General features: G+C 40.2%; 1 protein-coding gene across 2 annotated transcripts in view; it reads left to right on the top strand.

Annotated features, from left to right (window-relative positions):
- LOC144668400 (RNA polymerase II elongation factor ELL) overlaps positions 1-23,299 on the top strand; it is a 93,431-nt gene that overhangs the window by 33,431 nt on the left and 36,701 nt on the right. The window contains exons 3-4 of one of the 2 annotated variants that reach the window (XM_078530409.1): positions 13,904-14,031; positions 22,036-22,199. In XM_078530409.1, the coding sequence (XP_078386535.1) occupies positions 13,904-14,031; positions 22,036-22,199 (292 nt within the window). Of the gene's footprint in view, positions 1-13,900; positions 14,032-22,035; positions 22,200-23,299 lie in introns of both variants that reach the window. The other variant, XM_078530408.1, reaches the window with a different exon arrangement.

Genomic DNA, 23,299 nt, shown 5'->3' with positions numbered 1-23,299 from the left:
ACTTGTCTACTCGCTGCTTCACAGCTTTACTCAATTTAACTTTGGATGCTCCATGGGTTTAAGGAAACTGAGCTTGTGCTTTATTTTTAACTCTTTGAGCAGACTATTTATCTCAGTACAGCTGCAGAACCTGTGATTCCCTTTTCCTTAAACTGGCTCCCACATGGTAGCCATGGTAAGTTTAAGACTGGAGGATTGAATTGAAAACCAGACTCAATGTTGAAGGTTCAGAGGTGAAGTGAAAAAAACATATGAGAAGCAAAGAGAGACTCTGAGGAGAAACTGGCAGCTAACATAAAATGGGATCTAAAAGTTGTCTGTAGGCATATATTGACATTCAATAGCATTATCATCTGAACCCATCACTTTCAACATCCTGGGGGTTACCATTGACCAGAAACTGAACTGAACCAGCCACTTAAATACTGTGGCTACAAGAGCAAGTCAGAGGCTGGGAATTCTGTGGTGAATAACTCACCTCCTGACTCCCCAGAGTCTGTCTACCATCTACAAGGCACAAGTCAGGAGTGTGATGGAATACCCTCCACCTGCCTGGATGAGTATGACTCTAGCAACACTAAAGAAGTTCAACATCACCCAGGAAAAAGCAGCCGGCATGATTGGCGCCTCATCCACCATCTTAAACATTCAATCCCTCCACCACCATGGCGCAGTGGCAGCAGTGTACGTCATATATAAGATGCACTGCAGCAACTTGCCAAGACTCTTTTGACAGCACCTTCCAAACCCGCAATTTCCACCACCTAGAAGGACAAGGATAGCAGATGCAAATTCCCCTCCAAGCCGCACACCATCCTGACTGTTGCTGGGTCAAAATCCTGGAATTCCCTTCCTAACAGCACTGTGGGTGTACCTACACCACATGGGCTGCAGTGGCTCAAGAAGGTGGCTCACCGCCATCTTCTCAAGGGCAATTTAGCAATGGGCAGTAAATGCTGGCCTAGCCAGCGATGTCCACATCCCATGAAAGAATAAAAAATGTATGTAAATAGTAAAAGGGTGATAAAAGGAGGAGTGGGGCTGATTATGGACCTAAAGGGGGATTTATGCTTGGAGGTAGGGGCCATGACTGAGGTACTAAATGAATACTTTGCATCTGCCTTTGCCAAGGAAGAAGATGTTGCTCAAGTCATAGTGAAATTGAAGGTAATTGAGACACCTGATAGGCTAAAAATTGATAAAGTGGAAGTATTAGATAAACTGGCTATACTTAAAAAAGTTGATAAGTCACCAGGACCACATGAGATGTATTCAAGGACACTGAGGGAAGTAAGGGTGGGAATTGTGGAGGCTTTAGTCATAACCTTCCGCTTTTCCTTAGATACAGGTGCTGAAGGACTGGAGAATTGCAAATGTTACATTTTTGTTCAAAATGGGTATAAGGATAAACCCAGCAACTGCAAGCCAATCAGTTTAACTTCATTGGGGGGTGGGGGGGAGGCGGGGTTGAATCTTTTAGAAATGATAACCTGGGACAAAATTAACCCAGACAAATGCAGATTTGTTGAGGGAAAACTGTGTTTAACTAACTTGCTTGAGTTTTTTGATGATGGTAATGAGGTTGATGTGTATGTGGACTTCCAAAAGGCATTTGATAAAGTGCCACTTAACAGGTTTGTGAGCAAAGTTAGAGTTCATGGAATAAAAGGGACAACAACAGCATGGATATGAAATTGGCTGAGCGATAGGAAACAACAGTGATGAATGGTTATTTTTCAGACTGGAGGAAGGTTTATAGTGGGGTTCCCTGGGGGTTGGTATTAAGATCCCTGATTTTCTTGATATATACTAATGCACTGCTTAACAGGGTCAGTGTCACATTTATCTAACGTGTGTCCTTTTAATGCACATTTGATCTTGAAACTCATTGTCACATTTTTCCTTCATTTGTACAAGTTGTTTTGCAAAAGGCAATGCTGTTTGAAAATCATCATTATTCAGTAAAAAGGACTTGCGTGCAAAAGAGACCTGTGGGCTTGTTAATTCAGTAGCCTTATGTTCAGACAGAAAACTTGAATATTCACCCATCCGCTGCTGCTCAAGGTTTTGCAGCTTTGGTTCACATGTCTGAACATGTTAGGTTCTGCAATTACCTGCACTTAGAGGATTCACAAAGGTACTGCAAATCTGCATAACTGCCTCCTGATTGGGAGTATGCACAACACCAGGAATAGAGCTATCGACTGACTGCAGTGGTGATGCTGTTGCTTGAGGGACCTCCTTTCCTGTGATATCATCACTTTTGAAATAATTCACCCATTTAAGAGATCCTTCAGATTGTTAGAATCAGCACAATAGTTTTCTTTCGTTCTGGTTTTTCTGGGTCCTAATAAATTACAGTTACCAGAATCCATAGACACTTCTCTTGAGGTGTGTGTCAGTTGTAGCCCCTTTTGCAGAAGTCGGCCACATCCTACTTTCATAGCTGGATGGGTAACTGCACCCCATACTCGACACTCACTCAGCTCTCACCTGTGTCTCCACGTAGCTGCTTGTGCACACCCCATGTAACTGCGGTGGTTCGCAGGCCAAACCAGGCGAGGCTGGTGTCCACATATGAAGGAGAATGCTATTTCCAACCACCCTTTTTCAAATGCACAAAAAAAAAGCTGTCTTGACGGATGTAGCAGAGGAAATGGTTTTCCCTTACTGGCACTGAAAGCATCGCAACACAACTGTGTGGACTGTTGTAAGGTTCATTAGCACAGGCGCAGAATATGCTGCAAATCATCCACTGCAGTCGACTACATCTCTAGCCACCTTGACTTGTCAAACCTTGGGAACAGATGTGCAAGACCAAGAGAATGGGGCTAGGCAAGTGCAATCGACTCTCACATAGGTATTTCTTGTGTACACACCAGACCGACTCCTTCACACTAATCCCGTTATATCCTGAAATGCACTGCATTAGTATTCATACACATGCTGCAGTATGTTGCAGGTGAGACGAAAAGAAAAAATGATAACTCTACTTAGAGTTTGTATGTTCCAAGAAACTACTTGATAAAGGCAACAGCTCCCGACCCTAATGCTGAGCTGCTCTGGTTGACATGGAGCAATTGCGATATAATATTGACGTGTAGGCAGAAAGCAAAGTACAAAAACAGTTGGATGCACCCAAGATTTAAACATTGGCATCAGAATGACTTTATTCTCGCTCGGCCGAGCAACAACAAAGATATTATAATCACCGGGGCTATGAGAGGAGTGGAGTGCTCTACAGACCATCGGATGCTATGCTCCAAGTTGGAATTTACTGTCACCGAAAAGACAAACAACATTCAGTAGACCCCCAAGACAGCTAGATGTGCAGAAATTGACATCTGCCAGAGTACTGCGAATAATTCAGGCTCAGACTTGAGGAACAGCTTCAAAGAAAGCCCAAGTGATGATGTTGAAGTGGCACGGTCAATCTTCAAATCAGCAGTTCTGGAAGCTGTTAATGATGTTCCCGGAACACAGAAAAGAAACCACCGAGGTCAGATGATCAAACTAAACAACTGCCATGTGCAGCATGGCTGGGAAATAAAAATACATGAGTTGTTAAGATGCTGTGGAGTGTTTGCAATAGCTCTGTTCAGGCTCTCATAGAATTGTTCCTTGATATCCCCAGGACTAGTCATTTTTGGAGCGTATGCACTGATGATTGTCCAGGAGAGCAAAAGGAATTTGCAACAGAAGCTGTGTGGGCCAAGCAAGCCAGAGAGCTTCAGGTCTATGCTGATCAGCACGACATGTGGAATTTCTATAAAGCCCTGAAGACTGTATGGCCCTCCCTCACATGGCTATTCTCGGCGCTGAAGGGGAATCTCTCCTGATGTACAGGACAGTTACCGAAGAGTACTGGGGTGAGCACTTCAGGGGCGTGCTTATACCCCCCCATTCACCGAAAGTGGGTTAGCTATAGACAAACTTCCAGCTTGGCCCATATGTGAAAACTTGGACAGGAAGCCTCCTACTGTGGAGGTTGACAAAGCCATCAGATCCCTACGCTCCTGGACAGGATCCCAGGAGAAATTTACAAATCTAGGAGACCCCAGTTAGCCATCAAACTCACAGCTGTATCATAGAATGTGAGATCAATAAACCATCCCTCAGGAGCTCCAGGATGCCATGATCGTTCACTTGTACAAAGGAAAAGGACAAAATTCTGTGCGTGACAACCACAGAGGAACCTCGTTGCTTCTGTTAGCTGGTAAGATTTGAGCAGAAGTTCTACTCGACAGGCTGGTAAGCCACATAGCAGAATCTGTACTGTCAGAAAGTCAAAGTGGGTTCAGGAAAGACAGAAGCACTTGTGACGTGATCTTTATCCTTCAGCAAATACACGAAAATTCCCGCAAACAACAGATGGGACTCTACTGTGCCTTTATTGACCTGATGCAGTCCTTTGACCCAGTGAGGCCTTGTGGAAAGCCTTAGCCAAAGTTGGATGTCCTTATGGAGCTGTACATCTGATACAGTAGTTTCACATTGAAATGGTGGCCAGAGTTGCTGGACTGTGGGGAGTACACTGTGTCCTTGACGTAACAAGTGTTGTGAAGTCAGGGTGTGTCCTGGCCCCTGTGCTCTTCAGTTTGTTCTTTGCTGCCATGCTTTCTGAGGCATTTAATGGAAATATTGTTGGAATATACATCCAATTCAGAACAGATGGGAATCCCTTCAACCTGAGACTAAGCTATCAAAGACAATGATATGGGAATTGCTGTGCACATGACTGTGCCCTTGTGCCACATTGTGAACATGGCCTTCAAAGGATTGTGGACTATCGCCAATGCACTAACCATCCACTTAAGGAAAACAGAGATACTTCATCAACCACCACCAATTTCTGACTATACCCCATCTACTGTAACTATCAATGACACAACCTTGAAGGCTGTAGATAACTTAACCTATCTCAGAAGAACAATCTCCAGAAATGTCTGCATCGACAGTGAGGAGGCAAATAGAATTGTCAGAGCAAGCTCTGCATTTGCCTGTTTATGCAAGATGCTGTAGAAGAAATGACGTATCAAACTTGCAGAAAAATTTTGCTGCGTACAAAACTGTGGTAACATCTACCCCCTTATGTGCCTATGAGACTTGGACGACCTATTCCAGACAGTTGGACAGGTTCCACATGAGATGCATTTGATCCTGAGCATCAAAGGGGAGGACAAAGTGAGCAACACTGAGGTACTTCAAAGAGCAAAAATTTCTGGAATTGTAGCATTCACCATCAGAGGCCAGCTTAGATGGAGTGGACGTGTGGTACGTATGACTAACGATAAATTCCCTGAGGCAGTCATGTATTCACAACTTAAACTTAGACAATGTCTGTGAGGTAGGTCGAAATTAAGGTTTAAGGGCTTCTTGAAGGGGAACCTTAGACAATGTGGCACGCCCACGGCAGACTGGGAGAAAAATTGCTCTGGGGAGCAGTCTCAAGTAGGGGCTTTGTTTCTTTTGAACAGCAAAGGATACAGGCAGCTCAGGGCAAAAGGCCAACTAGAAAGACTGTACAATCCCAACAAAATCAGACAATTCATCCTTGTCCACATTGTGGATAGCCATGCATTTGGACTTCACAGCCACATTAGAACACACAGTAGATGAGTCTAAGAAATATCCGTCGTTAACAACGAAGAGAAATCAACAATTCATGACCAAGTCTAGGGTATATAGGGCACAATTTCATAATTTGCGGATGACACAAAACTTGGAAATATTGTGAACTTGTGAGGAAAGTGGTGGTAAATTTCAAAAGGGCATAGATAGGTTGGTGGAATGGACAAAAAAGTCACAAATGAAATTCAAAATAAAAGTATGAAGTGATGCATACCCAAGGACGTTCTGTATGGTGAAGTAGCCAGAGCCAGATGATCAGTAAGATGCCTACAGCTCTGTTTCAAGGATGCTTGCGAGCATGACATTGAAGGTCCTAAACATTAAAAATCACACATGGGAGTCTCTAGCTGATAACGGAGGAAAATGGTGACACCTCCCGTGGACTGATGTGCACACCACAATGACCAGTAGTTACAGCGGTTTGGCAACAGATACCAACGCCAAAAGTATCAACCCACAATGACACTTTGTAGCTTCATGTATGGCAGTTCTGGCAGAACCTTGCCTCTCAAAGATTGACTTCTTCAGCCATCAGCAAAGATGTGTCATATGAAGACATCCCATCCGAAATGGATTTGTCTGCTGTGTGTCCATCCTCCTTTATAAATAAGAGGATGCTGGTCTGGTCTGGGCTGAGTAGATGGGGAGAAACTGTTCTCTTTAGTTGAAGGATCTAGAACCAGAGGACGCTGATTTAAGGCGATTGATAAAGAAAACAATGACGACATGAGGAAAAGGACCTTTTTTACACAGCAAGTGGCTAGGATCTAGAATGCACTGCCTGAGAGTGTGGTGGAGGCAAATTCAGTCGTGGCTTTCAAAAGAGAATTGGATCATTATCTGAAGAGAAAATGTTGCAGGGCTATGGGGGACAAGGGGAGTGGTGGGGGAAAGAGAAGCCGAACTGGTTGAGTTGATCTTGCCGACAGCCGGCGCAGGCACGGTGGGCCAAATGGCTTCCTCCTGTGCTGTAACCATTCTATGATTTTATGAGTGTGGTAAGAATAGACATCAACACTCCGTGTTACATAGGAGTTTAGTAAATTTAGCATGGGTGCGGCCCAAGTAATGTTTTACTGTTTTTTTTTCTTCCATGTTTCTTCTCCCTTCTCCTCAAAGATTTGATACTTTGCTCAGTACAATTCCGCACATATTGAGTTATAATACTAAATTGCTGTTATTTCTGAGAGTCTGGATAATGCATGTCAGCTGGTTCTTTAGTTGAGGAGGTATCACAAATCCTGTTTTCATCTGAGAGCTGTGCAGGCACCAGGTGTTTGTTTAATGGTGATCAGAAGTGAGAATCCTTCTTTATTTGAAAAATATATATTTATGCGTTTTGTTCTCTGTTCAGGGCTCTGAAGAAAATAATGATGCCTCTAATGCTGTTCAGGCTGGGATCAGGTAGCTGAACACAGGTAGGGAACCTGGGACCCCCCCTGATCTGTGTGACTCAGCTGCTCACAAACTTAATCAGCTGAGCTCTTGGTGGAGCAACTTTCTTAATTTTAATATGAGGTTAAGTATAAAATCACCACACTTTACAGAACTTCAGTAAAAGCTTAAAAAGAAAGATTAAAGAGTCTCAGAAGCACAATAATTATTGCAGTCTAAATTGTGGCACAATGTTTGCTTTTTAATTTGAGCAGGTTTAAAACCCTCTATGATGGAATGATGTTTTGTTTAATCTGTTTAACAAAAAAATCCATGGGTGTGCTTTCAGTTGCTATTTAAGGAAAAGCTCTGTCTAGGGAATTGTGCTGATAACAGCAACTAGTCATGCAAACCAGTCACCTGGAGGTGTGGCAATATACCTGACATGCAGAAACAGAATAGAGCATGAACTTGTAACAACAAGAATGAGGCTATTCAAGCATATTTTGTTTCTCAAAAAAATACCACCGTACAGCATTTTACAATACTGCCACTAAATTTCCAATTGGATTAAAAAAAGCTACCACTAGATTTCACTTCTCTAGTCATCCTCACTGTTTTAAAAATATTTTGACAAATTGTAATTTCTGTAATTCCTTGTGATGTTAAAGGTTCTGATCTTTAACACTTGAGTTAAAATTAGTGCAATTGAAAGACCTCAATTTTTAAACAAAATGGTTCTTCATTTCATATATGCAGAATAAGAACAGGTAAATAATTACTGTGAATTGTCATAACAAACACACAGACATGAAAGAGTTTCAGCGATACTGGTAGGATTATCAGTAGAAAACCTTTAGAAGGAGCAAAACATTCCTTTGTGACTTGTGAAAATGTTAGTATTATTGGAATCCCTTACACATTACCTACCATGCATATAGCATTGAGCACAACAATTATACATAACTTAAGAAGTAATGAAAACATGGAATGGAGATTGATGCCAACCCCCTATGTTAGGATTTGTTTGATCATTATTTCTGTTGGGCAAATGCCCTGATGACATACAGCCCACTCCTGCGCCATACAATTTTCTCCCTCCTAAAGGCACTTATTCATATTGGAGTCTTTTCAGGTGAAGTAAGTTCCCTGGCATGTCATTTGGGTAGCTGTTCTTCTTTGTGTGTGAACTTAGGCACTGAGTCAAATTGGTAGGTTTATATGATGGTGGGGCATTGGGAGGTGAGGTGGGGTTTGCTATATCTGTGCACGACCCTGGCCTCAGCTGAGATCCAGGCATGCATAGATTTTTATCAGGGATTACTGAACAGCATTTGGGAGTGGGAGCCGCGTGGCTATTTTTTCTGTTCCTCGGTGCACCCAGCATTGAAATTATGGCACTTCAATTATTACTTCAGCTGATATCTGCTAAACCAGAACCGAGAACAAGCCGACACAATATCAGCCAGAAATTTCAAATTGCCAATTAGCAAGACATTGTTAATATTCAAAACTCGCTGACCTGATTAAACAACACAAGTACCACCTGCTCTTTGCTGTTAAAGAAAGTCTTGCTAGTTGGAAAAAGTAAAATCATGTTTTTTTCCAAAAGATTTTGGATTTTAGCTATGAAACTGTTGATAACTTCAAGTATAGTTGCTTGAAAAGCCACATCCTATCCTACCTGGTGACTTTGTTCAGCCTTGTGAACCTGCTTGCACCTTTCACTTCTCTGGCACTGATCTACTCTTCATTCCTCACCAGCTTAACTCCGCCAGTGCTGGCTACTCTTTCAACATATATGATCATGCCCTCTGGAGCACACTTCCAAAATCTGTCCACCATACCACCTTTTGGCCTTGTCTCTAACTCTCTCTACATGTTCTTTCAGTCAGCTATAAAAATAGAAAATGCTGGAAATAGCAGGTCTGGCAGCATCTGTGGAGAGAAGAGCCATATTCGATTTGACTCATTAACTCTGTTTCTCTCTCCTCCTATGCTACCAGACCAGCTCTTTCTGTTTTTAGTTCAGATTTCCAGCGTTCACAGCATTTTGCTTTGCTGTTGCTTTGTTTAGATGTGCAGTCAACATCCTGAAAGTAAGTACTGTACATTGGGTAGATAATTTGTGACGTGCAATATAGGAGAAAACAGATTTGGCGTTAAATACATTCCTAACTTATGTGGCATGAAATTGGCCCTGACGGTGGGTCTTGTTTATAGTAAGACTTATTTGGGACATCTTAACTGAACATGAATATTTTGCTGAAATTCTGTCTTGCTTTGTTGAATGCATACATGTTCTAATGCTGAGCATGAAATAAAACGTTCAAACTATTTCCTAACTGGGACATTAAAAATTAGGAGCAGAGCAAAGATTTTCTGTTCAACATTTATAGCAGGTACTTCTCGGAAACCATTGCTTTGAAATTTCCAACTTGCAGAATATTGGTTGGAAGCAATAGGATAACTGAAAAATGCAGGGGTAATCTGTGATTTTATCTCTAGGACCCTGGAGTATTTTCTTTTTTTAGAACCCCTTTCCCATTTACAGCTTATTCTAGAAACCCTTGGGGATAAACCCAGACTCATTTTACAGGGGTTAATTTGTTGCTATCCAATTCCTGATGGGTTTGTCACATTTAAGAGACCAACTGCACACACAACAATTTTCTCCATTTGTCAGTAGCTCACTGAAATTGTATGCACTGCTGCACATTTCAGGTTTGAAGGGCTTCTTTTAGATTCAATGGCAAAATATGCTTTACAATTGTAGAAATCCAACTAGGGTAATTAGATTTTTGGGCACAATCTAATAACTTTAAAGGTTCATCAGGAAAAGCCCAGTTTATTCAGTTAATTTACTTATTTGCTATTTACAACCCTTAAACTTGCCGCCTCGTTAGCTGAAACAGCTAACAGTAGAACCTAAACATGAGAAAAATGTATGTTGAGATATTTGCTAAATATTACTAATAGGTTAAGGAACTCCCAACCTTATCAAGTACTTGTAAAGTAGCCATAAAGGTATAGTTAAATATCTTGTGTTTAAATAGTTAACATTTTAAAACCTAATTACCCTAGTTGAATTTCTACAGTTGTAAGGCATATTATGCCATTGAATCTAAAAAAAGCCTTTCAAACCTGAAACACGCAGCAGTGCATACAATTTCAGTTGGGCAATGCAGAGTATAAATAGAAGTTTGAGTTTCTGTGAGAAAGGTGCAGCATAAATTGTATGTTCAAAACATATACTGCCATTCATTGATTTGAAAAAAAAACACTGCATTTTTTAGAGCTAACAATTGGAAGACTCCAACAGCTTGGATCAAGTCTTTCAAGTCTGAATGAAAGTTCAGTTTAGCACTACCTAAACTGAGGCTGAGACCATGCAGGGGAAATTATAATTTTCTGCTTTTTTTTTTATTTATACAAGTCCTATTCCAAATTTTTTTTTTATAAATGTAGCAAATTCTTGCATTTTAATCTTCACAAGGGAAATGATGATGTACCGAGCCCTGTAACAGAAACCTGTGTTAAACTGTGAGAAATACAGTAAATGAATAGCTTGCAACACAAAAAAAAAATAACGTTCATTCAAATGATTGGAAATAACTGAACTAAAACATTTGAAATAGAAACATTTCAGTTTCGAAAAAGTAGCATATTGTGAATCAAAGCTGTTGGATCTGGCTCGTGCAGTCACGATGTGTGAAGAGACGTAGCGCTGGAGATTCTAGCATTTGAACTGGCAAGTGGAAACTTGCCCGTGAGAGATCAATGGAAGTTTGAAGATATTTCTCCCCACTGTTTTAAGTATGGTAATCCGGTTCAGCTATTTTGCTAAATTTTCTGTCCCTAATTAATAGCCATCAATGATGACAAAAGCTGAAAGAAAACAAAATTGTTGTGTAAAGTGCTCCACACATGCAGGACTTCAACAATGGTCCTGTCACTATGGCACAGAATGAGTGTGGTATAGATTTACTACAATTCCACGCACTAAAATCATGTGCAGTACTTGCTCAGTGTTCTGATTTGTACACAACATACATCCTTGGATTGATTTCGTGGCATCAAGTAATTTTCATTTTTAAATAACTTTTGGATTTATACCTTCAAAATTGAACTGACAGTGGCAGTGGCGGCTGCATTAACCGCATGGACTGTGCGGTGTTTCAGACCTTACTCTGTAAGTTTTGAATGGACAATGTATTGTTATGAATATCTAATTTTATAATTTGTATGTTTTGGGAGTATAGCTTTTAGTTTTGGGAATTGAATTTTAAATGCAAGATAATTGGGGAAAAATCCCTGGGGCAGAATTTCACACTCCCCCCGCTGGTGGGTTTGTAGGCAGGAGGTGAGCGTAAAGTTCCTCAGATGGGCTTCCCTCCTGCCCCAACCCCTCTGCAATTTCACGCTGGGGCCGCCCACCCTTGCCCCAGTTGAGGCCCTTAAGTGGCCAAATATTTACCATTTATGGGCCACTTCTCGCCCAATCTCACTTTTTAGGCTGGCAGGAGGAGTTCCGGGTATGTGGGGAAGCCTGAAAGTAATCAGGTTCGGGGTGGGGGGGGACCTTTGAACATCGGGTGCGCGCGCCCCCCACCCCCCCTTAAGGTCCAGTAACCGCAGGACCCCCACCCCGAACCACTGACAGTCCAGCCCCCCACTGTCCACCCAACCTAGGCGTCTCCTGCCCTGAGACCCCCAAAACTTACCTTTTCCTGGAATCTCGAGACTTAGGCTCTGGTCGCTTCACACAGTACCAGTCCTGTCCACCTCAGCTTCTGGCCCTGCAGGGACTATAGAGCTGCCGGCCAAACTGATTGGCCGACAGCTCTCTGAGGTGGGACTTTCTCCAAAGTGAGGGGTGGTAGTCCTGTCTGCAGCTAATTAATGCTCCTTGGAGTGTGAAATTGCTGCAGGGCAGACAGTGTCAGTGTCAATTCTTTGGATGGCGGGAAGGGAAAACTCGCCATCCCAAAAAGCCTGGCCCTGGATTTGAGAAACTGGTTAACATCCCTAAGTTAATTACCATTCAAAAGATGGTCCATGTTTACTTCAAGGGGATTAGTGTTAGAGGTTTGAAAACAGTAAATGGCAGGTGGTCCTCACTTAGATTCGTAATGGGGTCGGTGAGTCTGGTAAGATTACACTTGTCCCTATTAAAGATATAAATTATTCATGTGGGCCTTAGAATCAAAGGGATGTTTTGAAAATAAATTAGTTCTAAACGCTATCTGGGACATCCCAGGTGTGTCATATGGCTATGGAGATAGATGCAGGGAAGTTTTGTTATTGGTTTTGGGGGTTTTATGTGTGGAATTTCTCATAGAAGTAGGTAGTTGAAACCTGCTCGAAAGCAGCATTGAGACAGGTAGAGAGAAAATCTGCAAGGAGCTGTAAAGCAGATGTGGACCAGGAGCAGAAGGTTATCAGAAGCCATCGGTGTTTTCTGATTTGGCGTCACTAAGCAAGAATGTAGTGAGGCCCATGACGTGGGGAGTCCACAATCATGAGGTGTTGGAGGAAAGCTGAAGGGTTCGCCTCGTCAGATGCTAGTATTTTCTTGGAAAATAGTGGGAACATTGGGAAGTATCAAAGTGAATTTCTGAGAGGCACATCTTTATTTGGCCCCAGGAAAAGTGAAAGAACATTCAATATCCTTTCACGTATAGGGGAACTCTTAGGTGGAAATAAAAGTAGAACAGGAATTGATCTGTTGCGATTTTTGGCTTTAAAGTATAACTGTTTATGAAATATAATGTTATTAGTACCTGTTTTGTTTTATTCTTAAACAGAGAAGTTTTTTTATTTTAAAACATGAAATCTTGTGGCATTCTTTCAGTTAATAACTGGGAGTTCGAATTTCTTTTAAAAAGTTACTGGTCTCCACCGAGATCATAACAATTATGTATCATAGCAAACTTTATATTCCTCCTCCATCAGGAACCATGCCCTAAGAGGGTGTTGGTGACCATGGACTTCCATTGGATTGGTCCATGATTATGCTTGGCAAAGTACTGCAGTGGTTTGCTGTTGCCTTCTGCAGTATAGCTGACCAAGAAACACTCATGGTCTTACCACCTGCCATCAGGCATCTTGGAAGGATTTCAGACTGACAATCAACTTCTTTGACCACATTATGAATGCAGCCTTCATGGGCATCAAATCCTGAAGTGGGGCCTGAACCTGGAGCTTCTGGCTCAGAGGTAGGACACTACCACTGCGCCACAAGACCTCCTAAGCTTTATATTACTGTATTAAAAGTTTGGAGCTCTATGGCCCTGATCCCCCAGTGAAAACTTGCTTTGTACAGTGCTACAGGCCATAAATGTTGAAGTTAATACGTGCCTGAAGGTTTGCTTGGTGGTTGCAGTGTGTTCAGCATTACTAATTTACCGGTACAATAGTAAAACATTTGAAAAGCTTTTTTCTTTTGTGTTCATCACTTGTTCTTCTGTTTGAACCATTGCAGAAGCTGGAATATGGCAAGTTTAAATGTTTCAGGAGGGGAGTTTTTTTTATACAGCCATTTGTGATCTGAAATACACCATCTGAAAAGGTGGTGTAAGCAGTTTCAATAATAACTTTCAGAAGGGAATTGAATAAGCATTTGAAGGGGAGAATTTGCAGAACTATGGGGGAAAGGGCAGGGGAGTGAGACTATTTGGATAACTCTTCCAAAGAACCAGCACAGGCACAGTGGATCAAATGGCTGCCTTTTACACAGTATAGTTCTACGTTTCAAATGTTGAGCCATATTACAGCAGTGTGCAGTTGTTTACAATTTATTATTATATTGTTAATCGGTTGTGACAGTAAAGTATGTTATCTTATGTTTCTACAAAAATTTTAAGTCATTGAAGCATGTCTCCCTTTTTTATAGCAGTACATCAAAATTCCTGCTCCTAAATCAGACTGTCATGATGGTGTGCGGTGTTTTTCATTCTACTTGTCGACTGACAGCAAAGACAAGCCTCAAGCAAGTTTTGACTGTATCCAGCAGTATGTTTCAAGGTAAAAAAAAGTATAGCTGTCAAGGCATGATCTTCTCTGTCGCTATTGCGTCAAGCCAAGTACCTTCTGCGTATTGAGTTAAGACAGATTGCTCAAATAATTGCTAATTAACTGAAATGTGCAGTTGGTATTTTGTAAACTAATTTTAAAAAGAGTGAAACCTTCCACTGATTTGTTTTGCAGACCTCCCCCCCGCCATTTATTTTTACTTGGTTAGTATTCTTGTTGCTCAGTTTTCCACTGCTTTTTCCATCTTCCCCTTCCTTGCTCTCTTTCCCTTTCTTCCCACTGAAACTCAGGGCATGGACACCTCATTCCTTTTTTTGTCTGTTGATTCAATGCATATTTCTGAGGCTAAAAACCATGATTTCCTTTGGAAATTTTCATTTTTGATTGTATATGCATGCTCAAACTTTGTTTGATATTGGCTGAGCATTTAGAAAGGATAAAAACAAAAAACTACTGCGGATGCTGGAAATCCAAAACAAAAACAGAATTACCTGGAAAAACTCAGCAGGTCTGGCAGCATCGGCGGAGAAGAAAAGAGTTGACGTTTCGAGTCCTAATGACCCTTCAGCAGAAAGGATAATGTTCCAAATGCCACAATTAAGTTTAGAAATTTCATGGTTGATTTCTCCAGTTTGGTTAACTTTTATTTGGAGGTACAGCTTTAGCGATGTTTCCGTGGGATACCTAATGTAATTGCCACTGTGTAGCTTCCACTGAGTGTTTCAGATTGTAGTGGAGATAGTTGAACTAATTATAAATATTATGTTAGAGACCTTTTTAAATTGTATACCATTTACATATATTGCAGTTCAACCTCATTAAGTTGTGTTCCTGTTCAGTATTGATCTTTTTGCTCCAAAACAAATGTGCAATATGGACCAAACGAGCTTGCATTTATAAGGTACTTCTCACATCCTTCAAATGTCCTAAAGTGCTTCATAGCCAATTAGTTACTGTACTTTGGAAGTGAAGTTATTGATATTTTCTTGGCAACGGTTGTAGCCAATATGTGCACAGCAAAGTCCCATAACAAGACAGATGACCAGTTAAATCAGTTTGGCTTTTGTTGAGGAATAAACTCAAGTTCTCCTCTCTTTCACACGCACCTAAAGATGCAGACAGGCCTCAATTGAGATCTCATTCAATTGATGGCACCTCCAATAACATAGTGCACACTCTCAGTGCTGCATTGATGTAAACAAGTCCTGGAAAGGAGCTTCAAACCATGACCTTCTGACTCTAAGGCAGGAATTCGATGAAAAAACTCTCTTACAAAAATATAGAATGAGCTATGAGTGCAGTGAAAGCATCTTATGTCTTCAATAATTTGCTACCAGATCTGCCACTTTTGTGTTAACGCTGCACTAAATTTAGCTCAGCATAAAAGCTATTTTGTGTAAGTATATACAATCTTTCTCATTCACTGCTATAGTTGAACCAGGTCTGGAAAACATTCTGGAGAAATCAAGTTGTGGGCTATTCCCCCCTCTGGCCATGTGTTGGGAGCAGAAGCTGGTTATTTCCCAGCCAAGAATAACATTCTGCTCTACTTAGCATTGCCTTTGCAACAACCTTTTCAATATCTTTTGTCGATATTCTTATGTTTTGAAATTAGAATGCAAGACCTAAGTGTATGAACACTTAATGTATTTCTTTTAAGTGTTAAAAAATTTTATTTGCATCTTTGCTAATATTCCATGTGTAATTTTAGGACTTTTGAGTTTGATAGTTGTTGTAATTCATTGTCTCTGTTCACTTACCTTTACATTTTTTGCTCGTTTTAATTTAAACAAATATTTAATATTAATATTATTTTAAACAAATTTAAACAGGTTGTACACCTGTTATTTTTGATGCCTTTAGTTTGCTTTGCTTTCTGCACATCAAAAGGGCAAGTTAACCTATTGTGACGTTGCTTGTGGACAAAAATGTCAAATATCTGTATTTCCCTGTAACTGTCTCTGCTTTTATGCTGTTCCTTAATTCTCTGTCTTCCATTGTTTGACTCCCAGTCTCTGTGTGCATCTGCACGTGCAGCTCACACATTTTCAATCTACTTTTGATACTTGTTTGTTTTTCATGTGGCTGAAGCATACACTTAAATCTATGACTCCTACACTTGATCTTAGTCCTGTACCGAATTTTGCGCTCTGCTCTTTTGCTGATTAGATATGATGGTTCTGAGGAATGTAAAATATCTGCATTCTCCTCCCCTTCTATCAACAAGTTTCTCTTCCTGCCCCCCCCCCCCCCATATTCCCTTGCTCACCTCCATCTAACAGGTTCTTGGAATGCCAGTGATTGACAAAAGGAGGTGACGGTTGCCCTGTGAAGGAGATGCACTTAAGAACCCCACCATGGTAATATTGATGTGGGTTCAACCCTTCTACTCAAACTTGAGCGCTGTCTGATGGCTGGACGCCCAGCTCCATGGCTGCTGTTTCTAGTTGTACTTGGTGCAACATTGAGTTGTTAAGGTGGATTTGCCTTGTGCCCTGAACCTGGTCTGCAAACCAGAGATGTGGGAGGGCACCCTCACATGTAACAACAGTGCTATCCCTAACTCAGTGCTATCCCTAACTCAGTGCCATGGAATTGCCCCCTTGGTAGCTCTAAAAGGAGATAAGCATCTTCCAATATATAAATGAGTTCTCACCACCAACCTCACCCTCAACCAGCACTTAATATGGGCTTTAAAATTTATGTTTTTCCTCATTGTCTAACTCCAGCTGAATCCCTGATTTCAATTTTTGAAGCACATCTCGAGTGACTTTGCCAGCGTTCAATGTTATAAAGTATCGGGCTTGGATCTACTGCTTAATGAGAGCAGAAACTGGCCTAAAATGGGACAGAAATGCTTCAGAAATTAAAATCACATAAATTAACTGCAGTTTCAGTGAACTGAGAAAATTTGTACTGTAAAGCTTTTTGGAGATTTGTTTTATGATTTTTATTTTTAACACTATCTTTAGGAATTAATTTATTATTTTGGCCATTTTAATTGTTGCTTTAGTGAGAGGGTTGTGGTCAAACATTGCTGCTTTCAGCAAGGGTTTGCCACTTATAATTCCATGGAAGCCACATGGCCTTGTCAGCCATGTGGTAATTAGGATATGTAATGCAAATCATCAGCACATCAAAGATTTTAATGACATATATGTAGATTTTTAAAAACGAACATCTTATTTTTGGCTGTATTTATTGGCCGGCTTTGTTATCACAATCAATGCTTGTGCTTTAAATTTCTACCTGCATCAGTTGTGGTATTTTGTTCCAACTGGCATCCAGCCAGCTTGTTACATTTAGACATTTGAATCTTGTATAAAGACAGCTCCTGTTGCTCTCCTTTTCGACCTCTTGACGTACGCAAACTCAGACTTTGGCTTTGGTCTCAGTTTATTCACCCATCATTGTTCTGCCTTATTTTCTTTAGCATTCTGGTCGTAATTGATTTTGGACACACTTGGGTTTCAGTCTAATAGTAGTTCATTTCCATTTAGATCAAGAAATTGTAATTCCTTCTTTTTATCCATCTCCTCACAAATAAGAGCAAGAATGTCACTTCCACACTGTACAGCCTAATAGACCTTGTGTCTGACTGCATAATGTGCCAAACCATTTTCTCCCAGGAGCCAAGTGAAGCCAATCCCTAAGCAAAGGTTATAAAACAACAGTGGATTGCAATCAGCTCTGTGGCACAAGACCAAATCTCTCAGGAGATGGGAAGCTGGCCCATGGAAGTTTATCTAGCACATTTAACAGTGTTCTACAGCATTGAATTAGATTCTATTAATAACATTCAAAAAGCTGCTGTATAGAATAACTCCTGCAAGTTGGGAAAACCATGGTTTAGACTTGTAGGGCCACAGGAATAGAGAAGGGGAATAGGACTGGATTGCTCCACATATAGCTGGCATGGACTCGATGGGCTGACTGACCACCTCCTATGCCGTAATGACTCTATAACAAATGGAATTGAAAATTAAACTTAACTGTAGGTGAACAATCATTAGTAGATTTATCTGGTGACTGGGCACCTGGATGTACCTGTTCCAGGATTCTATTTATTAATAGATCAGAACAAATAACTTCTCCAACGTGTGGCTGAGGCATTTATATGGTGTAGAATTAGGTGACTTTGTGGGTTGGTGGCCATACCAGTGTCAACAATATCACTGAGGGCATTTACCACTATAGGATATCCTCAGTGTGTGACTCAGGGCTGTCTTAATTCCAGCAGTGGAAACAGGATGCAGCTTTTAATAAGTTGGAGGAAATCCAATGAGGTAGATGATCTTTTCTTTTATTCACACATAAGATACAAATATAAGATTCATCAACCTTGATTGTCATTTTAAAAAAAGCTTTGCCTCTCCAACAGAGATAACATCACCTGGGACAAAACATATTTTTTTGAAAAGTTCAATAACAGAGAAAATAATCAATAATCAGACAAAAATGGATGGCAAGCCAAAGAAGAGATATTAGGGGATGACCATAAGTTTGGTCAAAGTAGTGAATCCTAAGAAAGGTCTTGGAGATATAGTGGCAGTGGTGTTAAGGAGGGAATTCCAAAATGAGATGCGTAGAAAGCTGAACGAATGACTGTTAATGGCGTATAGGAAGTGGGCAATACACAAGAATCCAGAGTCAGAGGGATGAAGAGTTCTGGGATCAAAACAAAATACTGCGGATGCTGGAAATCTGAAATAAAAACAGAAAATACTGGGAAAACTCAGCAGGTCTGGCAGCATCTGTGGAGAGAGAAACAGAGTTAATGTTTCCAGTCCGTTTGACTCCTCTTCAGACGAATTCTGGGGATTGTTGTCAGGCTGGTGGATGTTTAGAGAAAGGGAGCTTTCGGTGAAGTTGAGTCAATGTAGGTGAGTGATGATGGGGTAAATGGGTGAGCAGGACTTGCATTAGATACGGCAATCAGAATTTTAAGTGTGCTTTAGTTTATGGAGCTGGGAGGCTGGCCAGTAGAACATTGGAATAGTTGAGGCTCAAGAATTTATTCTGACTTAACAGAAATCTTAACAGAAATGTAACTTCCTCAGGGGAGCACCGTGTTTGTGCATGAAGTTAGAATGAATTTGGAGAGTTTTATGAAGCACCAGTGAAACCAGCAGACAGACTTGGGGCTGTCCTTCAAGCATCTCCCTTTGCAAATGCAGTCGTGCATTTTCCATTGCCTCACATTGCCTCAAGAATTGGTATAAGAGATGTTGAGGGAGAAATGTGTTTTCCCATGTATAGATGTCTCCCAAGCTCACGGGTTATGTTCTTGAGGTAAGTATAAGGTCTTCTGAGCAGTTGTGAAGTTGTTGTTTGCTGGGGCTGTGTAGGGCAGGAGAACTTTTAGTTAGATCTCCACAACATGTGAGGGGATCTTGACACCTCTGTCCCCTGTGCTCTATCAACCCTATCCCAACTCCCTGCCCTTTGAAGTAATTTAAAATCCCAGCCCATTGTTTCAGTCTCAAGACTTTTATGTCCAGGATTTATTGTTGTATAAGGGGAGTGTTTTGAATTCATTAGATGCCATCACACCACAGTGTGCTTTTTAAGCCTGGTGTATCAGCCATGTATGGCATGGTGGCATGGAGGGCACCATTATTCATACATGCTCTAATACTTGAGCCTTTTTCTAAAGAGAGCAAATTTGTTGGTCAGGCTTGGAATGAAGCCCCATCTTTAGTCACTAATTTTAGTGACCAATTCCTGCCTTCAAGAATAGAGAGTGTGAGCGCTTAAGGTAAGGGATCTTCCAAATGTTGGCCCAAACTTAAAATGTGTTACATGACGAGATTTCGCTAACATGTGTATGGGTGCCATTAAGTGAGCACCTAATATTTGTGCTACAGTCAACACCGCTTATAAAGGGAGTGTTTGCCCCAGTGGTAATGCTTTAAGAATGTTGGCACCACTTGTCAGCATCCACAATCCTCTGAACCACTATGTTACAAGGATGTGCTTTTTGAAGATACGATTTCTAATTTTTCTTTTCCTAGCTGGATTTTAAAAGAAACTGGGACCCTATATGTACATTAAGAAAACTGCCCAGACTGCTGCAATATACACAATTTTGCATTCCACCAAGTGGAATGAAGACAGACACTGAAACCCCTGAGGAGTGTGAAAGACCCATCCCTTGTTGATTCACACCACCCTAAAATATTTGAAATATTTCTGAGATGAGACATCAAAATGCAATTACCTGTTCTGAAACAATAACTGCAGCAGACGTGAACTAATAGAAGGAATATACAACTAGCGAGATACTTCAAGGGCCTTACCAAGCAGGAGAGGGGAGAAAAAAAGACAATGCTGCACTGAACACTGGCTGATTGAAGCTCTGTTCGCCCTCTCTCGGATGTGCTGTGCCCGGTTTGCAAAGTGACCATTTTGAGAAGAAAAACTGACTCAAACAGAGATGATCTTTTTAAAAAAAACATGGAAATCTGCTCCATACAACTACAACCAGGAGGACAGCTGAACAAAACTGCCACAATGTTGAACCACGGCATCGAGACCAGTCAAGGAACAGAGTTAACCATTCACTCTTTTTTATCTTTCAAGAACTATTAAAAAAAATCCTATAAGCCTATTCTTTCACTCTGCCATCTGCACTAGTATGTGTGGGCCCAGACAAATGTGCGTGACCGTATAAATGGTGTTGCATTTCACCTAGTTTGTTTTTAGCTTGGGAAATAGTTTCAATAAATTTATCATCTTCTTTGTTTCACCTAAGAAAATCTATCTGATTAATTTTTTACAACCTCAAAGTGTAAATAGTGAGACTCTTACTGAATCGGCAAAGCACATTCTTTCTCAATTCTCTAAAAGATCCTGTTACAGTTAAACCTGAAGTGGGAGAATAAGGAAGTCATTTCACCCCTCCTCACGTGGTTGTAACTGCTATTTGAACATAACTCCATACTATCGTACCTTAGATCTGACCAAGGACCACAACGCCAATCACACTCTGCACACAGTTATTAGGAGCTTGGAGGAGCAAGGGCAGAACTCATCATTCAGAAACAGTCATTAGCAGATGGAGCATTTCAGCAACAGCCAAAGAGGAGGGAAAATACACAAATCCTAACTCCTTTATCAAACAACTATTTAAACAACCCAAGCACCTAAATAGAGCACTGAATTTCAGCAGCTGGGACTATTGTTCATGATTTATTTTTGTTAATACATATATTAGTCAATATATATTTTTTAAATGTAAGTTTTTCATGTGTTCTTCATTCATAATATTACAGGTGAGCAAGTAGAGTTGCATCTGCCTGAAATAAAGGGAACACTTAAGATGCTATAAACTGGCAACTTTGAAACTGCCGTTCATGCAAATAACTAATGGTTATCATTTTGGCTGATGTAGACAAGTGCCTGTTTAAATGTGGACATTTTAATTGGCAGGGACTGTGTCCAAATTCATGAGGAATGCTTGGAAACTGAAGAAAAACTCATGCCCCATTCAGGTCACAGCTTATTGGACTTCTGTTTACTTTTCAGCAAGCCAGTAAATGTTTTTAACTTTATGGTTTCTTGTGTTTTTATCACAAAGAACAGTTGATTTGTTAATTTGCCTTTTGATTTGAAGGGTTGACGATCTGCAGATAATAGTAGACCCACTGGGTAGGGAATATCTTTAAGGCACAATGACCCAACCCATTGTGTAGTCAATGCATTACAGAGTGAACTTCAGAGAACAAGAACAACCACACCTTAAAATAGATAATCCCATATTAGATCAGATTAAAGTACAATTACCATCACTTTGAGATTTTTCTATTTCCTGATGGTGTGCTTTTGTTTGTATTCGTGTGTCCAAATTATTTTAAAATTGGCATCGTATGGATTTTTTTGTTTTGTTAAAGGTTTAATAGAAGGATAGTATATTTTGGAATACTTGTAGTGAATACTTGTTGAAGGATATGTTGCTGAGTCTCGGTTTTGTTCTGCATTTGTTGTTTAAACCAGTTTTGAAAGAGACCAACTTGACTGCCTGGGAAGTATTCAGGATAAAATCACAGTTTGTGCCACTGATGACTCTTACCAGATGACTCGAGAACGAATGTCACAAGTGGAGAAGGAGTCATGGAGTCGAACAACTATAGAAATTAAACCAGGGTCGTCATATCAAGGTATAAATACCACACTAAAATGACAATCTGTATACGTTCAATTCTTGATTCAACAAAATGTACCAAACTCCATCAGATAGCCAATCTAATAATTTGTTTTTTGCAGAAATATACCTTATGGTTTGTTGCTAAATCTCTAACATGGCAAGTTGGTTGAAAACTAAATTGTGCCTGGTTACAAAAATGCAGCTGTAGCATCTTTGCCCCAAAAATCATTTATCTGTTGTAACTACTGATAAATATTTCTTCATTTATTTTAACTAGCAGTACATTTAGAAATGTTTGAATGTACACCTAATTAAACATTGTCAATATATTTTAAAGTAAATTAGCCACTAAAAATTCCAGAATGAATTAAGCACTGATAACATTTTATCCACTCAACCTGCACATTGATGCTTGTGCAGCTTCATTCTGGTAACTAGATATATATATAGCTGTGGCAAAATGGTCTCTTAATAACCTGTATACAACTTACATAATGCAATTATGATAAAGTAATTGTTCTACTTTCCATTGAATGGCAAACGCTGCATGCCTTAGGAGTGCTCTCCAGTTAGTTTACTGAATAGTTGGTACACAAATTAAAGCAACAGACATAATCGTAGATCAAACGAGGATTTAGCTGCTGGATTTAATTTTCCCATAAACTATATCATACATGACATGTTTCCAAAGTATCTAACAACTGGTTATGTTTAAACCCATAATTTATAATAGATAATTCTGACCAGGAGTACAATGTTGCTGCATAAAACTATGTATACACATATTCTTCTTTTTAACTTGCATCTTTTTCCAGAGAACTAACCAGATAGAATTTGAAGAATTGTAAGAATGCATGACTTAGAAAACTGCTATTGTACTGCATTCAAATTCAAATATTTTGAAACAATTAAGATATGAAATGTAAATCATTAAACTGTGCATTCCATTCTAAGTAACAACTTGAAATAATTTTGTTGTTTACAACAGATGGCATGCTTCTGCTCTAAATATGAAAACAATACTTTGAACTCCTTAAATACTTCCTGCCTTTGTGTGATTACAAAAACAAGCCATACCTTAACTTGCACCTTTGAATCACCATATATACTCAT

Source organism: Cetorhinus maximus, chromosome 26 (assembly GCF_964194155.1).
Source record: "Cetorhinus maximus chromosome 26, sCetMax3.hap1.1, whole genome shotgun sequence".
NCBI lineage: Eukaryota > Metazoa > Chordata > Chondrichthyes > Lamniformes > Cetorhinidae > Cetorhinus > Cetorhinus maximus.
This window is presented reverse-complemented; position numbering and strand designations above follow the sequence as displayed.